The 22376-nt window shown below is 42.6% G+C and overlaps 1 protein-coding gene across 4 annotated transcripts in view; it reads left to right on the top strand.

Annotated features, from left to right (window-relative positions):
* The window catches only part of cramp1 (cramped chromatin regulator 1), a 59660-nt gene that overhangs the window by 23440 nt on the left and 13844 nt on the right, over window positions 1-22376 (top strand). For all 4 annotated transcript variants that reach the window (XM_080206976.1, XM_080206978.1, XM_080206977.1 and 1 more), the window contains exons 7-15: window positions 2085-2170; window positions 5608-5731; window positions 6880-6961; window positions 8508-9827; window positions 13480-13645; window positions 14542-14732; window positions 16819-16893; window positions 18716-18794; window positions 21139-21240. In XM_080206976.1, coding sequence (XP_080063102.1) covers window positions 2085-2170; window positions 5608-5731; window positions 6880-6961; window positions 8508-9827; window positions 13480-13645; window positions 14542-14732; window positions 16819-16893; window positions 18716-18794; window positions 21139-21240 — 2225 coding nt within the window. The remainder of the gene's footprint in view (window positions 1-2084; window positions 2171-5607; window positions 5732-6879; window positions 6962-8507; window positions 9828-13479; window positions 13646-14541; window positions 14733-16818; window positions 16894-18715; window positions 18795-21138; window positions 21241-22376) is intronic.

Below are 22376 nucleotides of genomic sequence, written 5' to 3'. Positions count from 1 at the left end.
CTCACTTCCAAAAAAATTTAATAATATTCAACTTAAAGACAATTACATAACCTTAATATCAAAAAGTTACTGAAAAAGAGCAATTTTTATCATTATCAAAAGCACAAAGGGGAGTCCTTGTTCAAGATTCTCTCAAGGTTAACGTGCATGTTCATTCGGCAGTTAGAAAGGCAAATGCAATGTTAGCATTCATGTCAAGAGGGCTAGAATACAAGAGCAGGGATGTACTTCTGAGACTGTATAAGGCTGTGATCACTACCCATTTGGAGTACTGTGAGCAGTTCTGGGCCCCATATCAATGGAAGGATGTGCTGGCCTTGGAAAGGCTCCAGAGGAGATTCACAAGAATGATCCCTGGAATGAAGAGCTTGTCGTCTGAGGAACGGTTGAGGACTCTGGATCTGTACTCATTGGAGTTTAGAAGGATGACGGAGGCACCTTAAAAAACTTACAGGATACTGCGAGGCCTGCAGAGTGGACATGGAGAGGATGGTTCCATTCGTAGGCAAAACTAGAACCAGAGGGCACAACCTCAGGCTAAAGGGACGATCCTTTAAAACAGAGATGTGGAGGAAATTCTTCAGCCAGAGTGTAGTGAATCTGTGGAACTCTTTGCCCAGAAGGCTGTGGAGGCCTGGTCATTGAGTGTCTTTAAGACAGAGATAGATAGGTTCTTGATCAGTAAGGGGATCAGGAGTTATGGGAAAAGGCAGGAGAATAGGGATGAGAAAAATATCAGCTATGATTGAATGGCAGAGCCGAGTCGATGGGCCAAGTGGTCTAATTCTGCTCCTGTGTCTTATGGGAGTGGTGTTGTGCTGTGTGGATGGAGACAAATGCAGAAGTTTCTTGCTTCCAATCTGCCTAAGCAACCTGGCTTCAGAACACTAAGTTGGTCAAACTACTGGGTTGAGTGGGGAGCAGTAATCTGGATAAAGCATCTGAAAATTGAACAAAGATCTAGATGGTATTTGTGGGTGGACGGAGCCATGGCCAATGTGATTCATTACAAGGTGGTGCAATAATAAGTGCATTGGAGAGAAACTGGGGCATGTAGCTCTTAGTATTGAACTAAAATGGGACATATAGATGGCAAACTCTACAGATGCTGACTTGTTTCTAGCATTTTTGGTTTTTATTTCAGCTTTGCTGTTTCGTTTTTACTGACCAGAGCACCAATTAACATAGCAATATAATACTGTCAAATTAGTAGAGCATAAATCTGAGGCTGTCACACTGAAACAGTATATTGGGCACACCTGGAATAATTGGTCATCAAGGCAAAAGGAACTTTCTAAACTTTGAAATTGGTGCAGGATTTGGCACAGGACAAATCTGAGGGCAGAGTGATGAGGAAAGGTTACAAAAATGTGCCTTGAAAGTAAAATAATGAGAAAGGACTTTATAGCGAAGCGTGTAAAATATGAGGTGAACTTGAAAAGATTAATGCTAAGCATAATTTCAAATACCACCACAACTGCAGGACAAGAAGACATAATTAAAAACTTCTAAAGGCAACTTCAGGACTGATGTCAGGCAACACATCTTTGTGCAGAATGACTATTATCTGGAGTAGCCTTATGGGAAGGAGGCAGAACTACACTACATTCAAAAAGCACTTGGATGCATTTGTGGAGGTATTGGCTGGAATTTTATCGCCTCACCCTTTCCGGGGCGGGCGAGGCTCGCAGAATGGAATTTTCTGTCGGCGTCAGGCGGGATTTTATGAGCCTTGCCTGAGTGAGGTTGCAAAATCCCTCCCATTGTAGTTGTGTTAGCTGGATGGGTGCAGATCATCTTGCTCTCTTTGTAATGCTCTCTCTGTGTTCTAGCCCCTGCTAGGATTTTGTGATCCAACCAAACTGACTGCTTTGAAGACATGCTAATACAATATTTTTTTGATTTAGACTTTTAGGATAGGAGCATGTGGCGAAAGCTCTTTGCCATTGTGACTTTAGATGGGTAACCGGATCCTTGCTGGACCCCATACAGTTGTTTCATGATTTGGTCAAGTGAATTCTGATGTTGTCGAATAGTCTTGTCTTCTCCGTTAAAAGTAATTCAGAGTATTTTTCTCATACCAGGGCCACCACAGTGCGATACAAAGGCCGCAATTTGCGTATAAAGACACCGATGTGCCGGGCTTTGAAAAAAATCTGTGATCCTGAGGGTAAGTTCTATAAAGATTCATCAGGAACTGTTTTTAAGAAGGTATCACAAATAAGGGGAAGGATAAACAATGGGATGTTATGGGCCTTGCACCTAGTGGTTTCCCTTGGAACAAATACACGGGAACACATGGATATATGGGAACACCACATGTGCAAGTTCCCCTCTAAGCCACTCGCCAATCTGACTTAGAAATATATCGCTGTTGCCTCGCAGTCGCCAGATCAAAATCTTGGAATTCCCTCCCTAACACCTTTGTGGATCAACCCACAGCACATGGACTGCAGTGATTCAAGAAGGCAGATCATCATCACCTTCTCAAGGGCAACTAGGGATGGGCAATAAATGCTGGCCAGCCAGCAACACCCATGTCCCATGAATCAATAATAATAAAAAAATCAAGTTATCTGATGAAGAGTTGGAGGGATCTAATGAGTGAATATGAAAGTGTTATTTCTCTGATTCACTGACTAGATTTTAAGTTTTTATCTTAAGGGGATTTCCAACTGCTTTATGAAATAGTAAATGTAGAATAACAACTTCCTCCTGTTGCTTTCTCATCAATCTGTGTTGATATCTTGAGGTCATCTCTGCCAGGTAGCTATTCTCAAATCTATAAATCAATGCAACATTTATACTGTACCCCCAACCTTTGCAAATATGAAACAGCATTTATTTTAGAGAGTCATAGAGGTTTGTAGCCCTTTGGCATAACTTACCACCCTTTTGTTTTTTAAACTCCTAAGCTAGTCTGAAAAAATAGCCTCTCTGAACCCTTTGTATCCCTCTCCTCTCTCCTTAAACGTATACCCTCTAGTTTTAGACTCCCCTACCTTTGGGAAAAGATGTCAACATCTATCTAGCTGATCTATACCCCTCCTTATTTTATAGGCCTCTATAAGATCATCCCTCAGCCTTCTACACTCCAGAGAAAAAAGTCCCAGTCTATCCAACTTCTCCTTATAACTCAAACCATCAAATCCTGGTAGCACTCTCGTAAATCTTTTCTGCGTTCTTTCTAGTTTAATGATATCCTTTCTATAACAGGATGACCAGAACTGTACGCAGCATTCTAAGTGTGGCCTTAATAATTTCTTGTACAACTTTAACAAAACATCCCAACTCCTGTATTCAGTGTTCTGACCAATGAAACCAAACATGCTGAATGCCTTTTTCACCACCCTGCACACCTGTAACTCCATTTTCAAGGAGCTATGAGTCTGTTCCCCTAGATCTCTTTGTTCTGTAACTCTCCCCAGTGCCCTACCATTAACTGAGTAAGTCTTGTCCTGGTTCAGTCTACCAAAATGCATCACCTAGCATTTATCTAAATTAAACTCCATCTGCTATTCATCAGCCCACAGGCCCAATTGATGAAGATCCCATTGCAATCCGAGATAACCTTCACTGTCCACTCTGCCATCAACCTTGGTGTGGTCTGCAAACTTACTAACTATGCTTCCTATGTTCTCTTCCAAATCATCAATATAAATGACAAATAACAGTGGACCCAGCACTGATCCCTCAGGCACACCGCTGGTCACAGACCTCCAGTTTGAAAAACAGCTCTCTCCAATCACCCTTTGGCCTCTGCCGTCAAGCCAATTTTGTATCCATTTAGCAACCTCACCCTGGATTCCATGAAATTTAACCTTATGCAACAACCTACCTTGCAGTACCTTGTCAAAGGACTTGCTGAAGTCCATGTAGACAACATCAACTGCACTGCCCTCAGTTACCTTCTTGGTTTCCCCTTCAGAAAACTCTGGGAGCTTTGCTAATTAGACCAAAAAAAAATTCCTTGGCGTTGGAAAGTATTCTTTGAAGGAAATATTTAATGTGGTGCCTTTACACAAGATGGCGCCGGAGCATGATGACTTCTTGCAAGCTGTGCTCAACATGCCCTCTATTTTTTACTCTTGTTCTAAGCTTCTAAAACTATATTCTAATTCTTTTAAACTGACTAACAATGTGCTATTTTTTACCTTGTGTTAAGTTGATCTTTCTCTGCACCCTAGCAATGACACTAGTAACACTACATTCTGCAACCCCTCCTTTCCTCCTCTTTGCTTTGTCTGTGTAGCGCACAAGAAACAATACTTTTCACTGTGTACCAATACATGTGGTGATAATAAATCAAATCAAACAATTCTTACTTAAATTGGCAAAATTACACTATCCCAGTTAATGTATACAAGAACTGTAAAGCATGAAATATTATCAAGAAATACCTTCCAATGCAGAGGAATTTTTGTCTATATTAACAAAGCTCCAATAATTCAGTTAATGGGAACAAAAAAATCCAATGCATTGGAAGATATTCTTTCATAGTAATATTTCAAGCTGTCTTTACAGTTCCTGCATACGTTACCTGAGATGGCAGATACCAGTTAGAATGTAGCAAGGTTATAATTCAAGATTTTTATTGACGAGGCCAGTCTGCCTGGTTCATTCAGTGGGGCAGGGATCTTCCCCGTCTGCCAGAAGCGACCATGCAAGCCAGAATCTTGATGAGTAGGGTGGCCACAACAATCTAAGCAGCAGGAAATTTGCCGGTGCTCTGTGGTGCTTGCTGCTCTCGCCGGTTAAAATGTCACGAGTACGTGTCGCTTTGACTTTTGCCCACCACACAAAGTTTTTGGGCTTAGGTGAGTGGGATGTGTACTTAATTAAACAATGATTATGCTTTGTATTACGTTGGAAATAGAATTTTCACTGGTTTGTTTGGAAACAGTTGAACATGGTGATGGATTTTCGTACATGCCAGAAACTTTGACTAAAAATGCTTGATCCGTGACCTTAAAATCCAGAAGCCAAGATTTAAATTAGAATTGTGTACACAGTTTTCATTTCCATATCTTGTGTTTGCCTCCGCCTTTTGCTGATTGGCTCTGTTTTGCTAATGCATCTGTTCCTCTCTCCTCTTCCTTCCCCTCTTCTGATACTCATTCCTTTTTGCTGCTCTTTTTTCTTGCCCTTTTTGACAATAGGTGTTGGATGGAGATGTGACAAAATAAGCTATCAAGGCTGCAGTCTGAAATTGAAGTGGGGTTGTGAGGGAGCTATAGACCCCGGGAATTCTGCCCTGCACCCGTACCCCCACCCACCATTCCTACTCCAAACACTTGTGAATCTCCTCATCCACTTACAATCATTACAGCACCTACACCCTTACTATTCCACTTCTATTTCCCATCATCCCCTCCCTCCCATCAGTACCTTTGCCTGTTTCTCCTCAAATTACACGCTTAACTTTGTACCATCCCTCCCTTTTAGTTTTGCTTCACTCATCTCCACAGCCCACCTGACTGCAGCAGCCCTCTGGGTGAATGTCAAGAAGACCAAGGTTTCTTTAAGTTAAACATGTTGTTTCTTCCCTTCCTCCTCCTATTTCCTCCCAAACTATCTTCTGACAGTCTTTTCTTTTATTGTACTTAGGAATTAGTGATGAAGAAGATCAGAAACCCGTCCGACTTCCTCTCAAAGTGCTACTTGAACTGCTGCCACGCAGTAACTACACCTGGGCAAGAGTTCAGAGTTTGGCACAGAATCCTCGACTAAGGTACAGGCTGAATATCTAATCTATTAACCTGTGATACATTAATTTCTTTGTTTACTGATTATCAGATAGAGAGCTTTGTCTGTTTGCAGTGTTGCCTTTTTCTAGCATAACTTGAGTGTCTTCAGTTTCTGAGTGTGAAACTTTTATGTAGGTAACTGAAAATACTGCAAGTTTATATACTCCAAGTTTTATAATAAGATTTAACAGAACAGTATTGGAGAGTAACATTAACAAATGTGTCATTTGGAGGGAAACTGATGTTCAGAACAGTAACTATTATTTAATAAGTTGTTTGAGAAAAATTATACTTGCTGGAGGTATATACTGTAAACAATTTACACATTTGCTACAAAAAAATTAATTTAATATATCAAAGAAAAATCTATGGGACACGTGTCAGACTTGCTGACATTGCTGCAAGTTTTATTTATTTTATTAGTGACACAATTAGGTTTACATAACACTGCAATAAAGTTGCTGTGAAAATCCTCTAGTTGCTACACTCTGGCACCTGTTTCGGTACACGGAGGGAGAACTTAAAATGGCCCATGCACCTAACCAGCACATTTTTTGGACTGAGAGGGGAAACCGGAGCACCTGGAGGAAATGCATGCAAACACGGGGAGAATGTGCAGACTCCGCATAGACAGTGACCCAAGCTGGGAATTGAATCTGGGTCCCTGGCGCTGTGAGGCACTGTGTCACCATGCATCAGTCACCCTAGAATATACCCTCATCAGTGACCAATAGTAAACTTGATATTACTTGTATTCTCCATGACATCCATAGATGAATGAAGAGGACAGACCTCCAACTGTCAGCCAGTTGATCCGCTTGGAAAGCTCAACCCCCGATTCCATTACTCCGTGCGTTACGGCAGATCAAAGAGCTCACCATTTGCAGAGTGATGGATGTCAATTCTCATCCATCTACTTCATGAAGCAATATGTTGGTGATTTTGTATGTTTTGTAGTTTCATAACTTAAGGATTCAAGATGATTCTGAGATTTCTCTCTTGGGAGCTATCACTTGCATTTGTATGTTCAATGACTGCATACTGTCCTTTCCTTTAAACTGAGTTCCAATATACAAGGCGATACTGTATTTGCACATCACTCTTTGATGGACCAAGTTTGATCTCTTTGCAGAATGATGGTGGAGCTGCACCGGAAAGTTTCTAGCCTCATTGAATTCCTCAAACACAAATGGGCTTTACAAGAATTCAGAATTGTATCCTTTTTTGAATGGCAAACAAAAGAAATCCTGGGGTCAGTTTATCAGCAAATACATGATGACCAATCAGTGAAGAAATCGCTGTGCCTGCTTGGTGCCTTTGGTAAAAAGTTCAAGCAATTCAAATGGTAGGGCCTCATTTGCTTCTGAATGCCAAGCTATGATGTGGAGTTGCCGGTGTTGGACTGGGGTGGCCGCAGTAAGAAGTCTCACAACACCAGGTTAAAATCCAACAGGTTTATCTGGCAGCACGAGCTTTCAGAGCGCCGCTCCTTCATCAGGTGAGTGCAGGATTTGTTTCACAAGCAGGACATATGCCCTCGTTTGTGAACCTGTTGGGCTTTAACCTGGTGTTGTGACACTACTTAGAATGCCAAGCTGGAAACATTAAACCAGTGACCCACAGCCACGCATTCATCCAGGACAGGGACAACCCATCAATTACCTTGGCGTCAACTTTAAAGTGGAGAGGTCGCAGGGAGCACAAAGGTTCCAGCAGTGAGTGGAAATATGCTTTTAGGGTTAGGTGTAACTCCCACAATCTTCCTGTTCACAAATGTCCTGTCTTACCCTCACTGTTTTAGAAAGTGGCCTATTATAATCGCTTTAAAAATCACTGATGTCACAAACAATGTATCTGCTCTTTTACTACCCGTGATTAGTATGTTTTGTATGGAAAGAGGAGGGGATTTTCTTACCCTTAGGAGTGTATATTCCAATTAAATTATTCAGCAGCAAGCTTTCTTGAATTTAAAATGAAGCTATTTATTCTGACACACTGAATCTGAATAAACACAGTTGTCTGCTCAGTCCCATTGCGTGTGCACAAGTCCACAGGCATGTGCATGTGCACCCACAGCGTGCACGTGAACGCAGAACACGTGCATATGCATGGCTTTATCCTCTTTGTTTATATTTACTTACTAACTGTAAGTCAAATTCTGTGGTTAGAGTGCCACAGTTAAACTAAGCCGACCTGACTAAAAACAAATTGTGGGGGGGAGGGGTGCAGGGAGGCCAGATGGATCTTTAGTTGGGGGTGGGGGGTGGCGAGAGGAACTGCTGCCACTCTGCAGGCGGTTGGTGGGGGGGAAGGTGGGGCAGGGGGTCGTGATTGATCTCAGTAGCGGGGGAAGAGGTGGGTGGATAAGGAGGACAGTTACGTTGTGGGGGTGGGTTATGTCTGTGACGGCCATCGCTCCCAGGCCGTTGTATCTTTTTTGCGGCCTGGGAGCGATGTGACGGGCAAGTTTTCCAATTTTTTTCCACTGCGTGTGGGCAGTTCAAAGTTCCGATCAGAGCTGCAGCATTTTGGACGCGATGAACTCCGCCCATAGCGTGATTTAGACTTGAGATTTTTTTTCAGGCTATGTGCATATGGGGGCGCCTGACAGCAGTTTTCCAAGTTGGATCTGAAATGCGCCCAAATTCAGCACTTAGAATCAAAATGGTAAAATTGGGGCCACTGCGACTAATTTTAATTAATCTAAGCAGAATTCTACAAATGGCTTGCCTCTAGTTTTGCCTTGACTTTGTTCTTTAGCGTAAATCATTGGAAGAACGCCAGCAGGACTCTGGAGATAGTGAATCAAGGATTGTGGGGCTTGAAGAAAAGACAGAACTCCACCTCTATCCTGCAGAGAACTGTACCTTAACTGCACTGCCTGGAGTGGCAAAGGTAGTTCACTCGAAGGCCTGTTGCACAGTGCACTGGCAGGAAACGGGGAGGTGCAGACAGAATGTGAAGGACACTCATTTAATCCCACCAGCACAGATCCTAGCTAGAACCTCTGTCACAAAGGATCCAACTGTCCCTCTCAACCAGGGAGTACAGGGCCCAATGAAGGGACACGTTAAGCAAATACGGGCCCCAACAGATGGGCGAACTGGTAGCAAAATGACTGGGTTGTTGACTGGAGAAGGACCACAAAGCACTGAAGAGGAAATGTCTTCTTTGGAAGCTACCTCTGCTGAAGAGACCGCTGCCCACCAGGAGAGTCCAAAAGCGGAGGAGTTTTTTGATGGGGCACAACATGAGTTAGGAGAAAATGGAGAAAATCTATTTAACTCTCCCAAAGCTAATTCAGATGTTTCCACTGAGGAATGTAACAGTAATGAAGCCGCTCTAATGGAGTCCCCGGAAGCAGCTCCCACTGCTGATTCCTGTGTATGTGGAGGGATTATGAACACTGATGAGGTGTCCCTCTTGGATCCGGTTCCTCGTTACATGAAGTCTTGTCAGAACTTAGTAGTCCCAGAAAGGTGTATGTGTAAGGACAAATCCTCTGAAAAGGGTGTTACTGCTTCAGGCATAAATGGATTTTCTGGTGATCCCAGTGCTGTGCATTCGGGAGATATAGAAATGAGAGAAGTCAACATTGAACAGCTTGCAGTTTCAGGGCCACAGTTGGCCAGTGATACCACTTTAAAGTCATCCAGTTCAACTACATTAGATGATGGTGATAACAGGACCCTACCTTCTATTTGCACTCGTGAACAGTCAGTGTCATTCACCCAAGAGGGGTCTGATGCTGACTGCCTTATGAGGCAGGCCTTGATAATTGCTCCGCCCTCTCAGGGACAACCTAGTAGTGCCAGCATTGTTCCAAAGCCACCGAAAGAGGATACTACCCATTTGGCCCAGCAGGTGCAGGAGGATGGCTGGAGCCCGAGTACCTCTGAGAATTTGACTTTGGCTGAACTGTACCTCATGCTGGGGAAACCCAATAAACTGCAGCTCGAGTATGACTGGGTACAAACCCAGCGGAATAACGCCGAGGAAACTGAGAGAACAAGGGGTGCAAGTCAGCGGTTACTGAAGTGCTTGCTGCAAATCATCACCACTGAAGTGAATCCTAAACCCGTGAGTATACTAAATCAATGAGTCGGAGTAAGAGAGAATTTCTGCTCAAACCATTTCAACCCAAATAGTACTTTTAAAGGCATAGGAAATAAAGTAACTATAAATCCCATTTATACTATTTGGCTTGTAGTTTTAAAAAACCCAGAAACAAAAGAATGTTAGAAGGTAACTGTCGTATGTTTTACTTGTGTTTACTTTAAAGGGCAAATGTTTGTTTTGAAAGCGCAGAGAAACTTGCTGTCATACCATTGCGGTAGTGGATGCTGATGGAGGGACTTAATCTGGGCACCTCGCATTGCAGTGTGTCTCTTCATGACTACTTGCATTAATTTGTTCAGCATCTCTAGAGACCAGTTGCAAGTTGACATCTAAGGAGATTACGGTCTTGCATCATTTCCTTAATCTTTTCAGAGAGATAGTGGCATAGTGGTAATGTCACTAGACTAGTAACAGCCACTAAAGCAGGGGTCCAGAGTTAATGCTACAGGGACAAGGGTTCGAATCTCACCACAGCAACTTAAAGCTAATTAATAAATCTGTAATATAATGTTAGTCTCAGTAATGGTGACCATGACGACTACTGTTATGATCAGTTGTTGTAAAATCCCTCTGGTTACCTATGCCCTTCAGGGAAGGAAACCTGCTGCCCTTACCCAGTGTGGCCTACATGATGTCCACAGCAATGTGATTGACTCTTAACTGGACTCTGAAATAACCTAGTAAGTCTCTCAGTTCGAGGGCAATGAGAGATGGGCAGCAAATCAGAAACTGACCTGGCTCCGAGACTGGTCAAAGGCTGGGAATTATGCGGAACTCCTGACCCCCCAAAGCCTGTCCACCATCTACAAGGCACAGATCAGGAGTGTCATTCTCCACTTGCCTGGAGGATCTCAACTCTATTAACAACCAAGCGTGAAATCAGTGAGGACAAAGCAGCCTGTTTGGTTGGTGCCCACCCACGACCTTCAAAATCCATTCCCTCCCACCACCAACAATAGTAACAATTTGTACCATCTACAAGATGTGCTGCAACAACTCACCAAGATTCTTTGGGCAGCACCTTCCAAGCCTGTGACTTCTACCAGTTAGAAGGACACAAGCAGCAGACACATGGGTTGTACAGTGGTTGGCGTTGCTGCCTTTCAGCTCCAGAGATCTGGGTTTGATTCCCGGCTTCAGTCACTGTCTGTGTGGAGTTTTCACGTTCTTCCCGTGTCTGCGTGGGTTTCCTCCAGGTGTTCTGGTTTCCTCCCACAGCCCAAAGATGTACAAGTTAGGTGCATTGGCTATGCTAAGTTGCCCTGTGTCTCGGGATGTGCAGACTAGAGGGATTAGTGGGGTTACAGGAATGGGGCTTGGGTGGGATTGTGGTTGGTGCAGACTCAATGCGCCAAATGGTCTCCTGCACTGTAGGATTTCTATAAACATGAGAACAACCATCACCTGCAAGCTCCCCTCCAAGCCACACACCATCCTGACTTTGAAGTATATTGCCATTCCTTCACTGTCACTGGGTCAAAATCCTAGAACTCCCTCCTTAACAGCACTGGGTGTATTATGTCACATGGATTGTAGAGGTTTAAGGAAGCAGCTCATCATCACTTTCACAAGGATAATTAGGATGGGCAATAAAAAATGTTGGCTTAGCCACTGCTGCCAAGGTTACCCAAAAGAATAAAGATCAAAACTTAGTGAAACAAAAAGTGAAGAAAGCCACAAAGGAAGTTATTTATTGGTATGTACATATATTTGGTTAATATTGTACTCAATGGTAACCTTCTCCCATTTTTAAAATGACAATACCAATGATTCATTGCAGCTAATAACTTCATCTCTGTGAAAATAATTCCCCTGATTATTTCCAGCACTTGGGAAATAACGGTCAGGATTCTCCCAAAAGAATTCTAAGTGCCAAATTCGCAAAACACAGGAGTAACTCTCACGGGTTTTTTACAGCGGCATTTTCAAAATGAATTTCCCACACTCCGAGGACTGCAGAATGCCCTAATGTGAATCATGATAAAAATCTGGGGTGGGGTCTGTTCCCGCTGGAGAGGCCGGCAACATAGTGCTGAGCGGGCCACTGCGCATGCGCTGATCTGTCAGCGCCGAGATCAGTGCATTCATGGTAGCTCCGCATTGCCAGTCTCCTGATCACTAGCCAGTCTTGCAATGCTGCTTCCACCCCGCGATTGTTGACCTCCCAGAGTCTCCAGACTAGGACCCCCCGCAGTCGCGGTCTTCCGATTGCTGCCCTCCCCCACTTCTGTCACTGATCCCAACTGCAGAGTTGGAGCAGGAACCCCCCCCCCCTCCCAAAAACCCCACAGGCCTCACGCCCTCTGGCCCCATCCCTTGGCACTACCTGATGCCCAGTGGGCAATGCCAAGGTGCCCCTGGGCATTGCCATTTTATCCTTTGGGCTGTGCCAGTTGGGCCAATCTGGCAGTGCCCAGGTGGCACCCCCCTTACCCCCAACCTCCTGAGCGAGACCAGTACCCCGTTACTGGAGAGCTGTTGGAAACCCTGCTGAAATTAACCACTCCTGGCAGGGGTGTTGGGGAGAGGCTAATGAAGTGTCCGGAACCACTAATCATAGGCAAATGAATATTTAAATATTTCAATCAGCTCCGCACCGATTTCCAGCGTGGAGCCGACACTGCCAGAAATCTGGACGCCGGAAATGTGCGAAGTCCGTAGCACCCAGCGGGGAAGCCTGCTAACCAGCCTCCGCTTATCTGAGTGAATTGCCCCCAATGTCATAGTTCCAAAATGCACTGCGGAAATCTGAGATCACTAATTGATGTTTGAGTAGAGTTCCTTCACGTAGTCCAAAGGATTGATTTATAAGACATCTTAACCTAAGGTTAGTATCACAGGGCCCTTGTTTGATTTATGAAAGCAGAAGTTATGGGGCTCTTGATAAATGGTCCAAATGGATGACAGTTTAGGGAAAAGTTTATGCATAAAATGTGGCTCTTCCTTGTGCCAGCAGTCCGAAAATAAAAGTGCCATTTTCACGGACAATGGCATCGTTGTACATTGTCAGCTGGGCCTAGAAGGTTAGGATTAATTTGCACATAGAAATAAGTGAGGGATTTTTCTGGGCTCTTGCACTTTAAATGTTTGTGATTTCAAAATGTGTGGATTTTTTACGGGTTTGTACTTGCACTTTACTGTGTGATTTGTCCTCTTAAAAAGCCCTACAGCTTGTTAGGATTGTAACGATCAATGCTCATTTTAAAATTGGATAATTATTAGTGTTAGCTACATTTTTGTGTGCATGGCCAAGATTCCAGAGTTTTAGCATACATTTATTTATGTTCCCTTATTAAAATTCATTAGGCATTGGACACTAGGCTTGAATTGAATGGAATTTGTTAGCTACCCCAGCAACAACTAATAGCATAATAGGAAATGAATCTTGTGAACAAGTTTATGTTAATGGAGTTTGTAAAAGCCTGTGTGTAAAACTCCTGCATGTTAGGACATGGAACGGGGCAAAAATTGTCCATTGAAAGTATTTAAATGGTTTTGGGCCAATCGCATTGGCATCTTGTTAAATAAGGCTCAGTGGACCGGTTGAGATTTGGAGACCTGGGCAATGCGTAGAGGACTTCACTCTCTCATGTAGCTCTTTTATCACATCTAGAATCCAGAATCTAACTCTGTGGCAACATCTCCAATGAAGTCAAACCACGAAGATCAGATGCACACTCCACCGGGGAAAGTGATCACTCTTACACGTAGTCCTGGCTGTGTCCGAAGTACTGCAGCAGTTCGATCGAACAAAGCAGCTACTCCCACTACTGCTTCAGGTTAGTGCAGTGACCAGTGAATGGAGATTTATCTGAAAAACTAGAGATAGACTGTGATGTGATACTGTGTGAAATCTTCATTATTTGTTGTACTCAGTTTGGGTTTTGTTGCATCTGCAATAGATTCAAGCCACGAGGTGTAAAACAGTGATTTAAAGACCGGCACAGTTCGAAGGTAGTGAAATGACCTGAAGGGTCCTGTTCTAATGAAAGATCATCTCAACCTGAATTGGTAAATGTAGGTCAGGCAGCATCTATGGAATTGAATATTAATAGTTTAGTCAGTGTTGAAAATGTAATGCTTGTCTAACTCTCAACATGTGATTTGATGTCACAAATGTGAATGAAAGTGATTTATGTATTGTGTGCAGTTCTGGTCACCACATGACAAGGACATGGATGTTTTGGAAAGAGTGCAAAGAAGGTTGACCAGGATGTCGCCTGGTCTCGAGGATATTGGCCATGAGGACAGGTTGAATAAACTAGGATTGTTTTCACTGGAAGGACGGAGGCTGAGTGGAGACCTGATAGAGGTCTACGAAATTGAGAGGCATAGACAGAGTGGATAGTCAGAGGCTTTTTCCCAGGGTACAGTTGTCAATTACAAGGGGGGCACAGGTTCAAGGTGGGAGGGAGACATTTAAGGGAGATGTGCAGGGTAAGTTTATCATGCTGAAACTGGTGGGTGCCTGGAACGTGCTGCCAGAAGAGGTGGTGGAAGCAGGCACATTAGCAACTTTTAAGAGGTATCTGGATGAGTACAAGGGGTAAGGGAGGGAATAGAGGGACATCACCAAGTATGGCAGAAGGTTTTGTGTAGTTAGGGCATCATGCTTGGAGAGCCTGTTCCTGTGCTGTGCTTTTCTTCTTTGCTGTAATGATTTTATTATTTTCAGGCATGCGTAATGTACAGAAGACATTGGTGGTGCCGTGTTCATCTGGTAGTTCTGGAAATTCAAGCAGTGATGCAGACAGTGGGATATTTGCTGTTCCTACAATTCTGCCGCCCAACAGTAGGCATAACAAGATATATTCACCCAGCAAGGAGACTGATCTGACTTTCAGACAGCGACTGGATTCTTTCAGTGTGAGTTGAACTTTCTTCTGCGAATGAGACGAGAGCGAGTGTGCTTTTTACTGTGCTTGATTAATAATGGCGGAGTGTTAAAATATGGGATTTCAATAGTTTGCCAGTCAGACAGGATCAAAATCTTGGAATTCCCTGACAGCCCTTTCTTTGTGTGTACCAACACACAGGGTAGGCAACTGTGGTGGCTCAAGGACAATTTGGGGTTGGCAAAAAATGATGGCTTTGCTAGTAATTCCTGCATCCCAATAACAACTAAAGAAAAGATGCACTATCCTACAGATTACTAGCTTTGAGACTACAAAGAATAATAGCAACAGTACCTTTCTTGCTGCTTCTGATTTTTCTGGAGTCTGAAGAATTGCTGTTACAGTGCCTCACAGTGACAGGGACCCGGGTTCGATTCCAGCTTCTAATGGCAGCACATTAATAGCAAGACTATTGCTAGAAGGTTTTTTTTGGTTGCTCAAATAATTGACTACAATCTATTGAAAGTATCATTTGTGTGCACAAAGCTATTAATTATTGTGTTAAGCTTACAGTGATTAAATAATTGCTTTAGTAACCATTCCATTCTGATTACAGGTCAGGAATGTTAAGTATCTTCCTAATGTTGAAGTTAAGGGGGAGAGCCTTATTCTTTATTTTTCATATTTATATTTTGCCACAGCATGTTTGCTGATTTGGTGCCAAGCGTATGAAATGGTTCCTTTTCCTAGCAATGATGTGCATCAATCTGAGTTCAATTTCACCCTTTGTATAACAGAAGATGAATAAAAGATAGAAATTACACATTCTTAATTCAGTGTTTGTTATGGTTGCAAACTGCTGAAGTTTGATTTGTGATTCCATATCAATCGATTCACATCTCATTGTAAATAGCATGACCTGAGATTAATGAGGATATGATTTTCCTTTTGGTGTTATGCACTATGGTTTATTAATTAGAATCCATGTCAGTTGAACCTAAAGGAAGGCCATATGGCCCTTCCTCTGTAACCTTTATTTTTCTTTTTCTTTGTGTTTATTTCTCATTTAATTCCTTTTCAAAGGGCGAGATTGGCCCTACTTCAAGAAATATTCAAAGGATTTTTTGAGATTTTCATCACTTGTTCTTCTCAACCTCTGTCAAAAACTGGGTGCTAGGCCTCTTCGATTCCTCCTCCCCTCAATTCTGTACCAGTGGATACATTCCGCTATAGATTTTCACAGAGCTTGTGGATTGCAAAGTTTTTTTATTTGCTTGTGTTGATTCTTCATGTATAATGGAGAGCTCAGCGTTGGAAATAAATCATGTTTTATACGTTATTTATGTCAATCTTCCTCATGATGGTAAGCTACAGTTGGAAACAAGTGACAGTTCTATATGTACCGCCCAAACGCCATCACAGATTAACTGGTCATTTATCTCATTGATGTAACACATTGGCATTTGTTACTTGCCTACATAATTACAGTGATTATATTTCCAAAATAATTCATTGACTATAAAGTGATATGATACTCTTGGCCAGAAGAAATGCACTTTAAGTTTAAAGTTTTAAAGTTTATTTGTAAGTGTCACAAGTAATAGGCAGTGCAAAGAAGTTACTGTGAAAATCCCCCAGTCGCCACACTCTGGTGCCGGTTTGCATACACTAAGGGAGAATTTAGCATGGCCAGTGTACCTAACTAGCATATCTTTTCGGATTGTGGGAAGAAACTGGAGCACCCAAATTAAACCCATGTAGACATGGGGAAAATGTACAAACTGCACACGTAGTGATCCAAACCAGGAAACAAACCTGGGTCCCTGGTGCTGTGAGGCAGCAGTGCTAACCATTGTGCCACCCATGCAGCATTATAAATGCAAGTTATTTTCTGTATTCATAATGTCAACCTCACAACATTTCAAACACACGGGAAGCCTTGTGTCAACTATTGCTCTTTTGACTGTCTCTAAAACTGATTTAAGAGTCTGAATTACATTTTTCACAACCCCTGTTCTAACCATGCATCGAGAACCAGCTTAAAGGTTTTTACAAAGCTTAACAGGCAAATATCTATTATTGATTGTGATGTTGATCATCTCTTGTTGCTATTTCAGAGACCACCAGACATTTACTTACCCAAACAAAGGAAGTTACGAAATAATCGCCCACGCAAGCCCCTGGTGGTTCAGGTAAAAACTGTTTGCATATGTTTGAGAAATAAAGGTTTAAGCTCTCAAAATTCTTATCACCACAACTTGTACAATGAGTATGCCAATTTCACATTCTACATGCATAATTATTCAATTTTGTCCAAATTGATTTACACTTCAGTGTAAATGTCTATTGTTTCCATCCTATTATGTATGTCACAGTAAACAGAGGCATGTATTTGTATTTCTAGCTGTGATATCTAAATAGGCTTGGCCAACAAGCCGATACTTGAATCACATCAAATGATTTGTGTCACCTTGATTCAGCTGGAAGCACTCTTGCTTCTAGGTCAAATAAATTGTGTTTAACTTTCCAATGCAGTATTGAAGGAATGCTGCATCTTTGGATATAACGACCATCAGATGAATGGGAGAACTGTTTGTTGGTTCAAGTGGACATAAAATAACTCAGTCTTATTCTTTTGTAGAATCCCTACAGTGCAGAAAGAGGCCTTTTGGCCCATTGACTCTGCACCAACCACAATCCCACCCAGTCTCGCTCCCCATAGCCCTGTGTATTTACCCTGCAAGTCTCCCTGACACTAAGTGGCAATTTAATGTGCCCAATCAACCTGACCTACACATCTTTGGACTGTGGGAAGAAACTGGAGCACCTGGAGGAAACCCACGCAGACATGGGGAGAAAGCGCAAACTCCGCACAGTGACCTGAGGCTGGAATTGAACCTGGGTCCCTGGCACTGTGAGGCAGCAGTGCTAACAACTGTGCTGCTGTGCCGCAGTTTCTCAGCTAGATTTGGATAGCATTGAGTGTGCAGTGGATGAGCTGGCCAATTTTACTCCCTTGGCCAGTATTGCCAAACTTGCAGTCGGGGCGTTTATCTCATGGCTATCAATTTTTGGTGGCATGGAACAGCTGACACGTTAATTTACATGTCAACTGTATTTGCACAGGAAGATAACTTCATTGTAAGCAGTGCGTTGGGATGTTTCACAGTGATGTGTTCTGTAATTGCAAATGCTTTTGTTTTCTTTTTGGATTTAAAAATTACTGGCGCTGAGAGAGATGGTAGAACGTAGAAAAACTACAGCACAAACAGGCCTTTCAGCCCACAAGTTGTGCCGAACATGTCCCTACCTACTAGGCTTACCTATAACCCTCTACCTTACTAAGTCATGATGAAAAGTGGCCTTCTGTTTTGGGTATCTGCAGGCAGCGTTCATTGCAACAGTTATTTTAGCTGGGTGCTGAGAAGTAATGGGATACCGATTTAATGCTCATTCCGTGGAGTCTCTGTTCTCAACATGGTTACAGCAAGTAATTGCCAAGTAGAAGTTGTGTGCTTCCTCAGAAAGGAAGTACAGAACCTCTTTCTGTCACTGGCCAGCTTGATCAACTAGGTGGAGATATGAGACCAGATTTTCTGCCATTTGGCTATAGTAGGTCTGTGGGTGAGGCAACTAGAAACAATATGGATGTTCACTGGCAAAATGGAAAGTGGGCTTAAAGGAAAGGAGGGAAAAATTAGAGGGCAGCTACCACACACACAATTGCATGAGTTGGATTTCTATTTCTGGTCCTGTCACATTTTGGTATGTTTTACTTGAGAAACATTTAAGCCATTAAAAACATTAACTCCCATCCCAATGAATGGTAAGTTTATCGTTCATATGGTGTTGCCAAATATTAGTTTAACAATTAATATTTAAGATTTTTGTTCAATGCATAAACGTTCCTCTAATAGAGCAAAATACTTATTTTGTTAATAAATCATATTCTGTTTAAACAGAAGATTCCGTCTTGCTGTGTAAAACACTCTTGTTTTCCTTATCTTTTTGCAGAGAACTCTGTTACCGCGACCAACTGGAAATTCCTCTCAGCACGTTTGTTCCTTTTCTATCTTGTCCAATTCTGCCGCAGGTAACTATAGTCACTCAAATCGATCAGCAGAACAATATAAAGATAAATTGCTGGACATACTTGGCAGGTCAGGCAGTGTCTGTGGAGAGCAACCCAGAGGCAATGGGATAAACCTTCGTGACCCTGGGGTGGCAAGTTTAGAGATGGGATTTGGAGGCTGGGGAGGGGATGAGGGCAGGAAGAGAGCAGGGAGAGCCATCAGGCTGGCTTCCCGATGCAGTTCAGCCACTGGGGAATATTCACAGAGGTGGATGTTCCTGGGCTGGACAGGAAAGCAGATTGATGCACCCACCTCAGAGGCAGTGAGCTCATTAACATTATTAAGGCCCCAGTAAGGAGTGATTTTACTGGCTGGCATTTTGCTGGTGGCAGAACAGCTCCCTACCTCATGCGGAGGCTGCCAGTCTTCGCAGCTGAGGCTCCGTCCTCCAAAGGAGGTCCCAACAAACCATCCAGAGAGGTATTACCCCAAGTCTGAAGGGTCTTTCTCCTCATCCCTGCTGACTAATATATTAGATTTTTTCCCCTTTTATAGTGCTTTCATTGAACTTTAATTCCACTATAATGCCTTTTGAGGCCTCCTACCAGCCTTAGCATTGGGAATCCACTCACCTTCCTTAGTATGCCAGTTAGGAGACTGCCTCCTGGAATGTCGCTGTGCCAGTCATGCTGCTGGTAACAACTGGCTCAGGGTTCGCCCTTTGATCCTGACATTGGTATCCTGAAGCCCAACATTCCAGGTCAATGGCCTTTCATCTGAACTGGAGAAAATTAAGGATGCGATGTGTCCGGAGCAAACCCAGAGGTAGGGCAAGGAGAGAGGGGAGGTTGAGACAGAAGAGAAGAGAAATAAGCTAGAAGGCAAGCAAGACTGAATGATAAATGGGATGGTGGGTGTAAAACAAATTAGGTTTGTAATAGAACAAGTAAAAAAACTGATTGCACAGAACATGGTAAACAAGACAAATAGAAATCCTACCAGAGAGAAGAAAAGCATCTCTTCAAATTGGGTATCTGTAGAAGAGATATGTCAATGAATTAAGCACAAACCAGAAATGAGTAGAATGGTATGCTATTTTGGGATGTTCCTTGTATTTCCAAAGTAAAACTGAAAGTTTTGATTGATAGCAGCACTGCATTGGTTATCGTGAAATAGTTTGCACGCTGCTATATCAAAGGTGTTTTATTTTGGGATATTTTTCCATGGGTGCCAGCAGCCCCCTGTTCCTGGCCCAAGGGATGGAGATATTGGCATTGGACTGGGGTAAACACAGTAAGAAGTCTTACAACACCAGGTTAAAGCCCAACAGGTTTATTTGGTAGCAAAAGCCACTAGTTTTCGGAGCGCTGGCTGCCCCTTTGTCAGGTGAGTGGGAGCATATAAAGACACAAACTCAATCGTTATTCTGTAAATTGAGTTTGTGCCTTTATATGCCCTGTTTGGAATTAGAACCCTCACTCACCTGACAAAGGGGCAGCCAGCGCTCTGAAAGCTAGTGGCTTTTGCTACCAAATAAACCTGTTGGACTTTAACCTGGTGTTGTGAGACTTCTTACTGTGCCTAGCCCAAGGACCAGTTCTATGGGAGTGAGTCTAGACAGTGAAGTCATGGTTGTCATTCCAACAAAATCTGATGTCCTCCCCTGCTGCCTGCAGATACGTGCTTTTCACACTGATGCTATTGTCAGCAGTGTGAATTCTGACCAGCTTCTCTTTTCTTTCCTAATCCAGAGATACTGGGGGCAAATTTGAGTGCTCTGCTGGCACTGGTGTATCTGTCTCCAATATGTCTCGATTCACCCCATTTTCCCTGTGTTGTTTGATTGCTTGTCCAACGCCAGTCAAGGATAAACTGTAATTTCTTCCATTTAAACCGTTGTGAAGGGAAAACCCAATGTTTTGGGCCTGTGCTAGAAACTGTAATTTTGCCATCCATCCCATCCTCCTCCTCAGCTGCTGTATCAGCCCAGCTCTTCTAATCATTATTTGTTCTTTGTCCCCAGTGCCTCAAATTTCAAATTCTCATCCTTTAATTGCTTTACCCCCAACTATTGCTATAACCTATTTCAGCCCACAACCCCAATCACTCCAAAATGCCTTGTTCCTCCAACTTTGAACTTGTGCATCCACCTCCTTTCACTCTGAGTGGTGACTGTGTTTTCAGATATCAGGGCCAAACATTCTGGAAGTCACTCTCAAAACCACTCCTCCCCGCTCCTTAAAATCCATCTCTTTGACAATGTTGCTCTCCTTCGTCTCAACGCTATAGTTACTATCCAGTAAAAGAACTGACGACTCCCCTGTTGATTCTTGATTGTGAACTCTTTGCTTTTCTATGTTTTAGGTACTGGCTCGTTCCGTCCTCTTCAGTCATCACTTTCCAAAGCATCTTTAGCTCGCCCTATTGTTCCAAAAGCCATTCCATCTTCTACCAGCCAGCTCTCCAGTAAGTCGCAAAGATTTTGAAAATTAACTTTTTTAAAGAGTTATGACTTTTTTTTAAATTTTGTGTCTTTCACCTTTTTCAATTTTCCATGTATCTTTTTCTTCTTGATTTGTAAACTGCAAAGGATTGTAGGCAGTCTATTGAGATCTAGGGACTAGCCCGGAAAATACAACTAAGTGTAGCATCAACTGTTGCAATTACATTTTCAAAGTTACGACAAAGAAATATCCTGTTATTGTCTCAATAATTTACAGAACTAAACTGGCAGCTACTTTATGGTAGAAATGTTTAATATTATCCATCTGGTTTTTGTGAGAGTATTTCTGTTTTTGTTTCATTATCAATCATGGCTCTGTAATATTCTGAGCTATTAGTAATAACACCATGTTGATTATAACCTCACCCTCATTGTGAAAATTTCTTGTTATTGCTCAATCGGCCAATTGATTTAGAGTTTCACAACCCATCCTCTTGTTGGAATATATTTTGTAGTAACGGCGCAGTGTTGTATCTACACATGAACTGCAGCGGTTCTAGAAGCCAATTCGCCATCTTCTCAAGGGCAATTGGGGATGGGCAAGAAATGCTGTCCATATCCTGTAAATTAATTTTTAAAAATTCCAATCTGATTTATTTTCATGTAGGTAATTCACTGTTGCCAAATAATTCTGTTCCTCCTTATTTGCACTTTTTTTTAATGAACCACCCGCATTCTTATCTGTTAACAATACTTTACGAAGGTTTTCTTTGATAAGTTGTATCCAAGTAGATCTGATTAGAGGAACGTTCTGTTCATTTCACTGCTGTTTATCATAGAATCCTGACAGTTCAGAAAGAGAGTAAAAAGTCTGACAACACCAGGTTTAAGTCCAACCGAGTTATTTGATAGCAAACTCAGAAGCTTTCGGGGTTTGTCCCTTTGTCAGGTGAAGGGAGAGTTCAGAAGGAGGCCATTCGGCCAATCAAGTCTGAACTGACCACAATCCTACCCAGGCCCTATTCCTGTAAACCTTTTATATTTACCCTGCTAATTCCCCTGAGACTAGGGTCAATTTAGCATGGCCAATCAACCTAACTTGCACATCTTTGGACTGTGGGAGGAAACTGGGGCACCCAGAGGAAACCTACACAGACAC

This window comes from Carcharhinus amblyrhynchos, chromosome 18 (genome assembly GCF_965287045.1).
Source record: "Carcharhinus amblyrhynchos chromosome 18, sCarAmb.v2.hapA, whole genome shotgun sequence".
In the NCBI taxonomy this organism is placed as follows: Eukaryota; Metazoa; Chordata; class Chondrichthyes; order Carcharhiniformes; family Carcharhinidae; genus Carcharhinus; species Carcharhinus amblyrhynchos.
The sequence above is the reverse complement of the archived record's forward strand: the minus strand, read 5'-3'. Positions and strand labels throughout refer to the sequence as shown.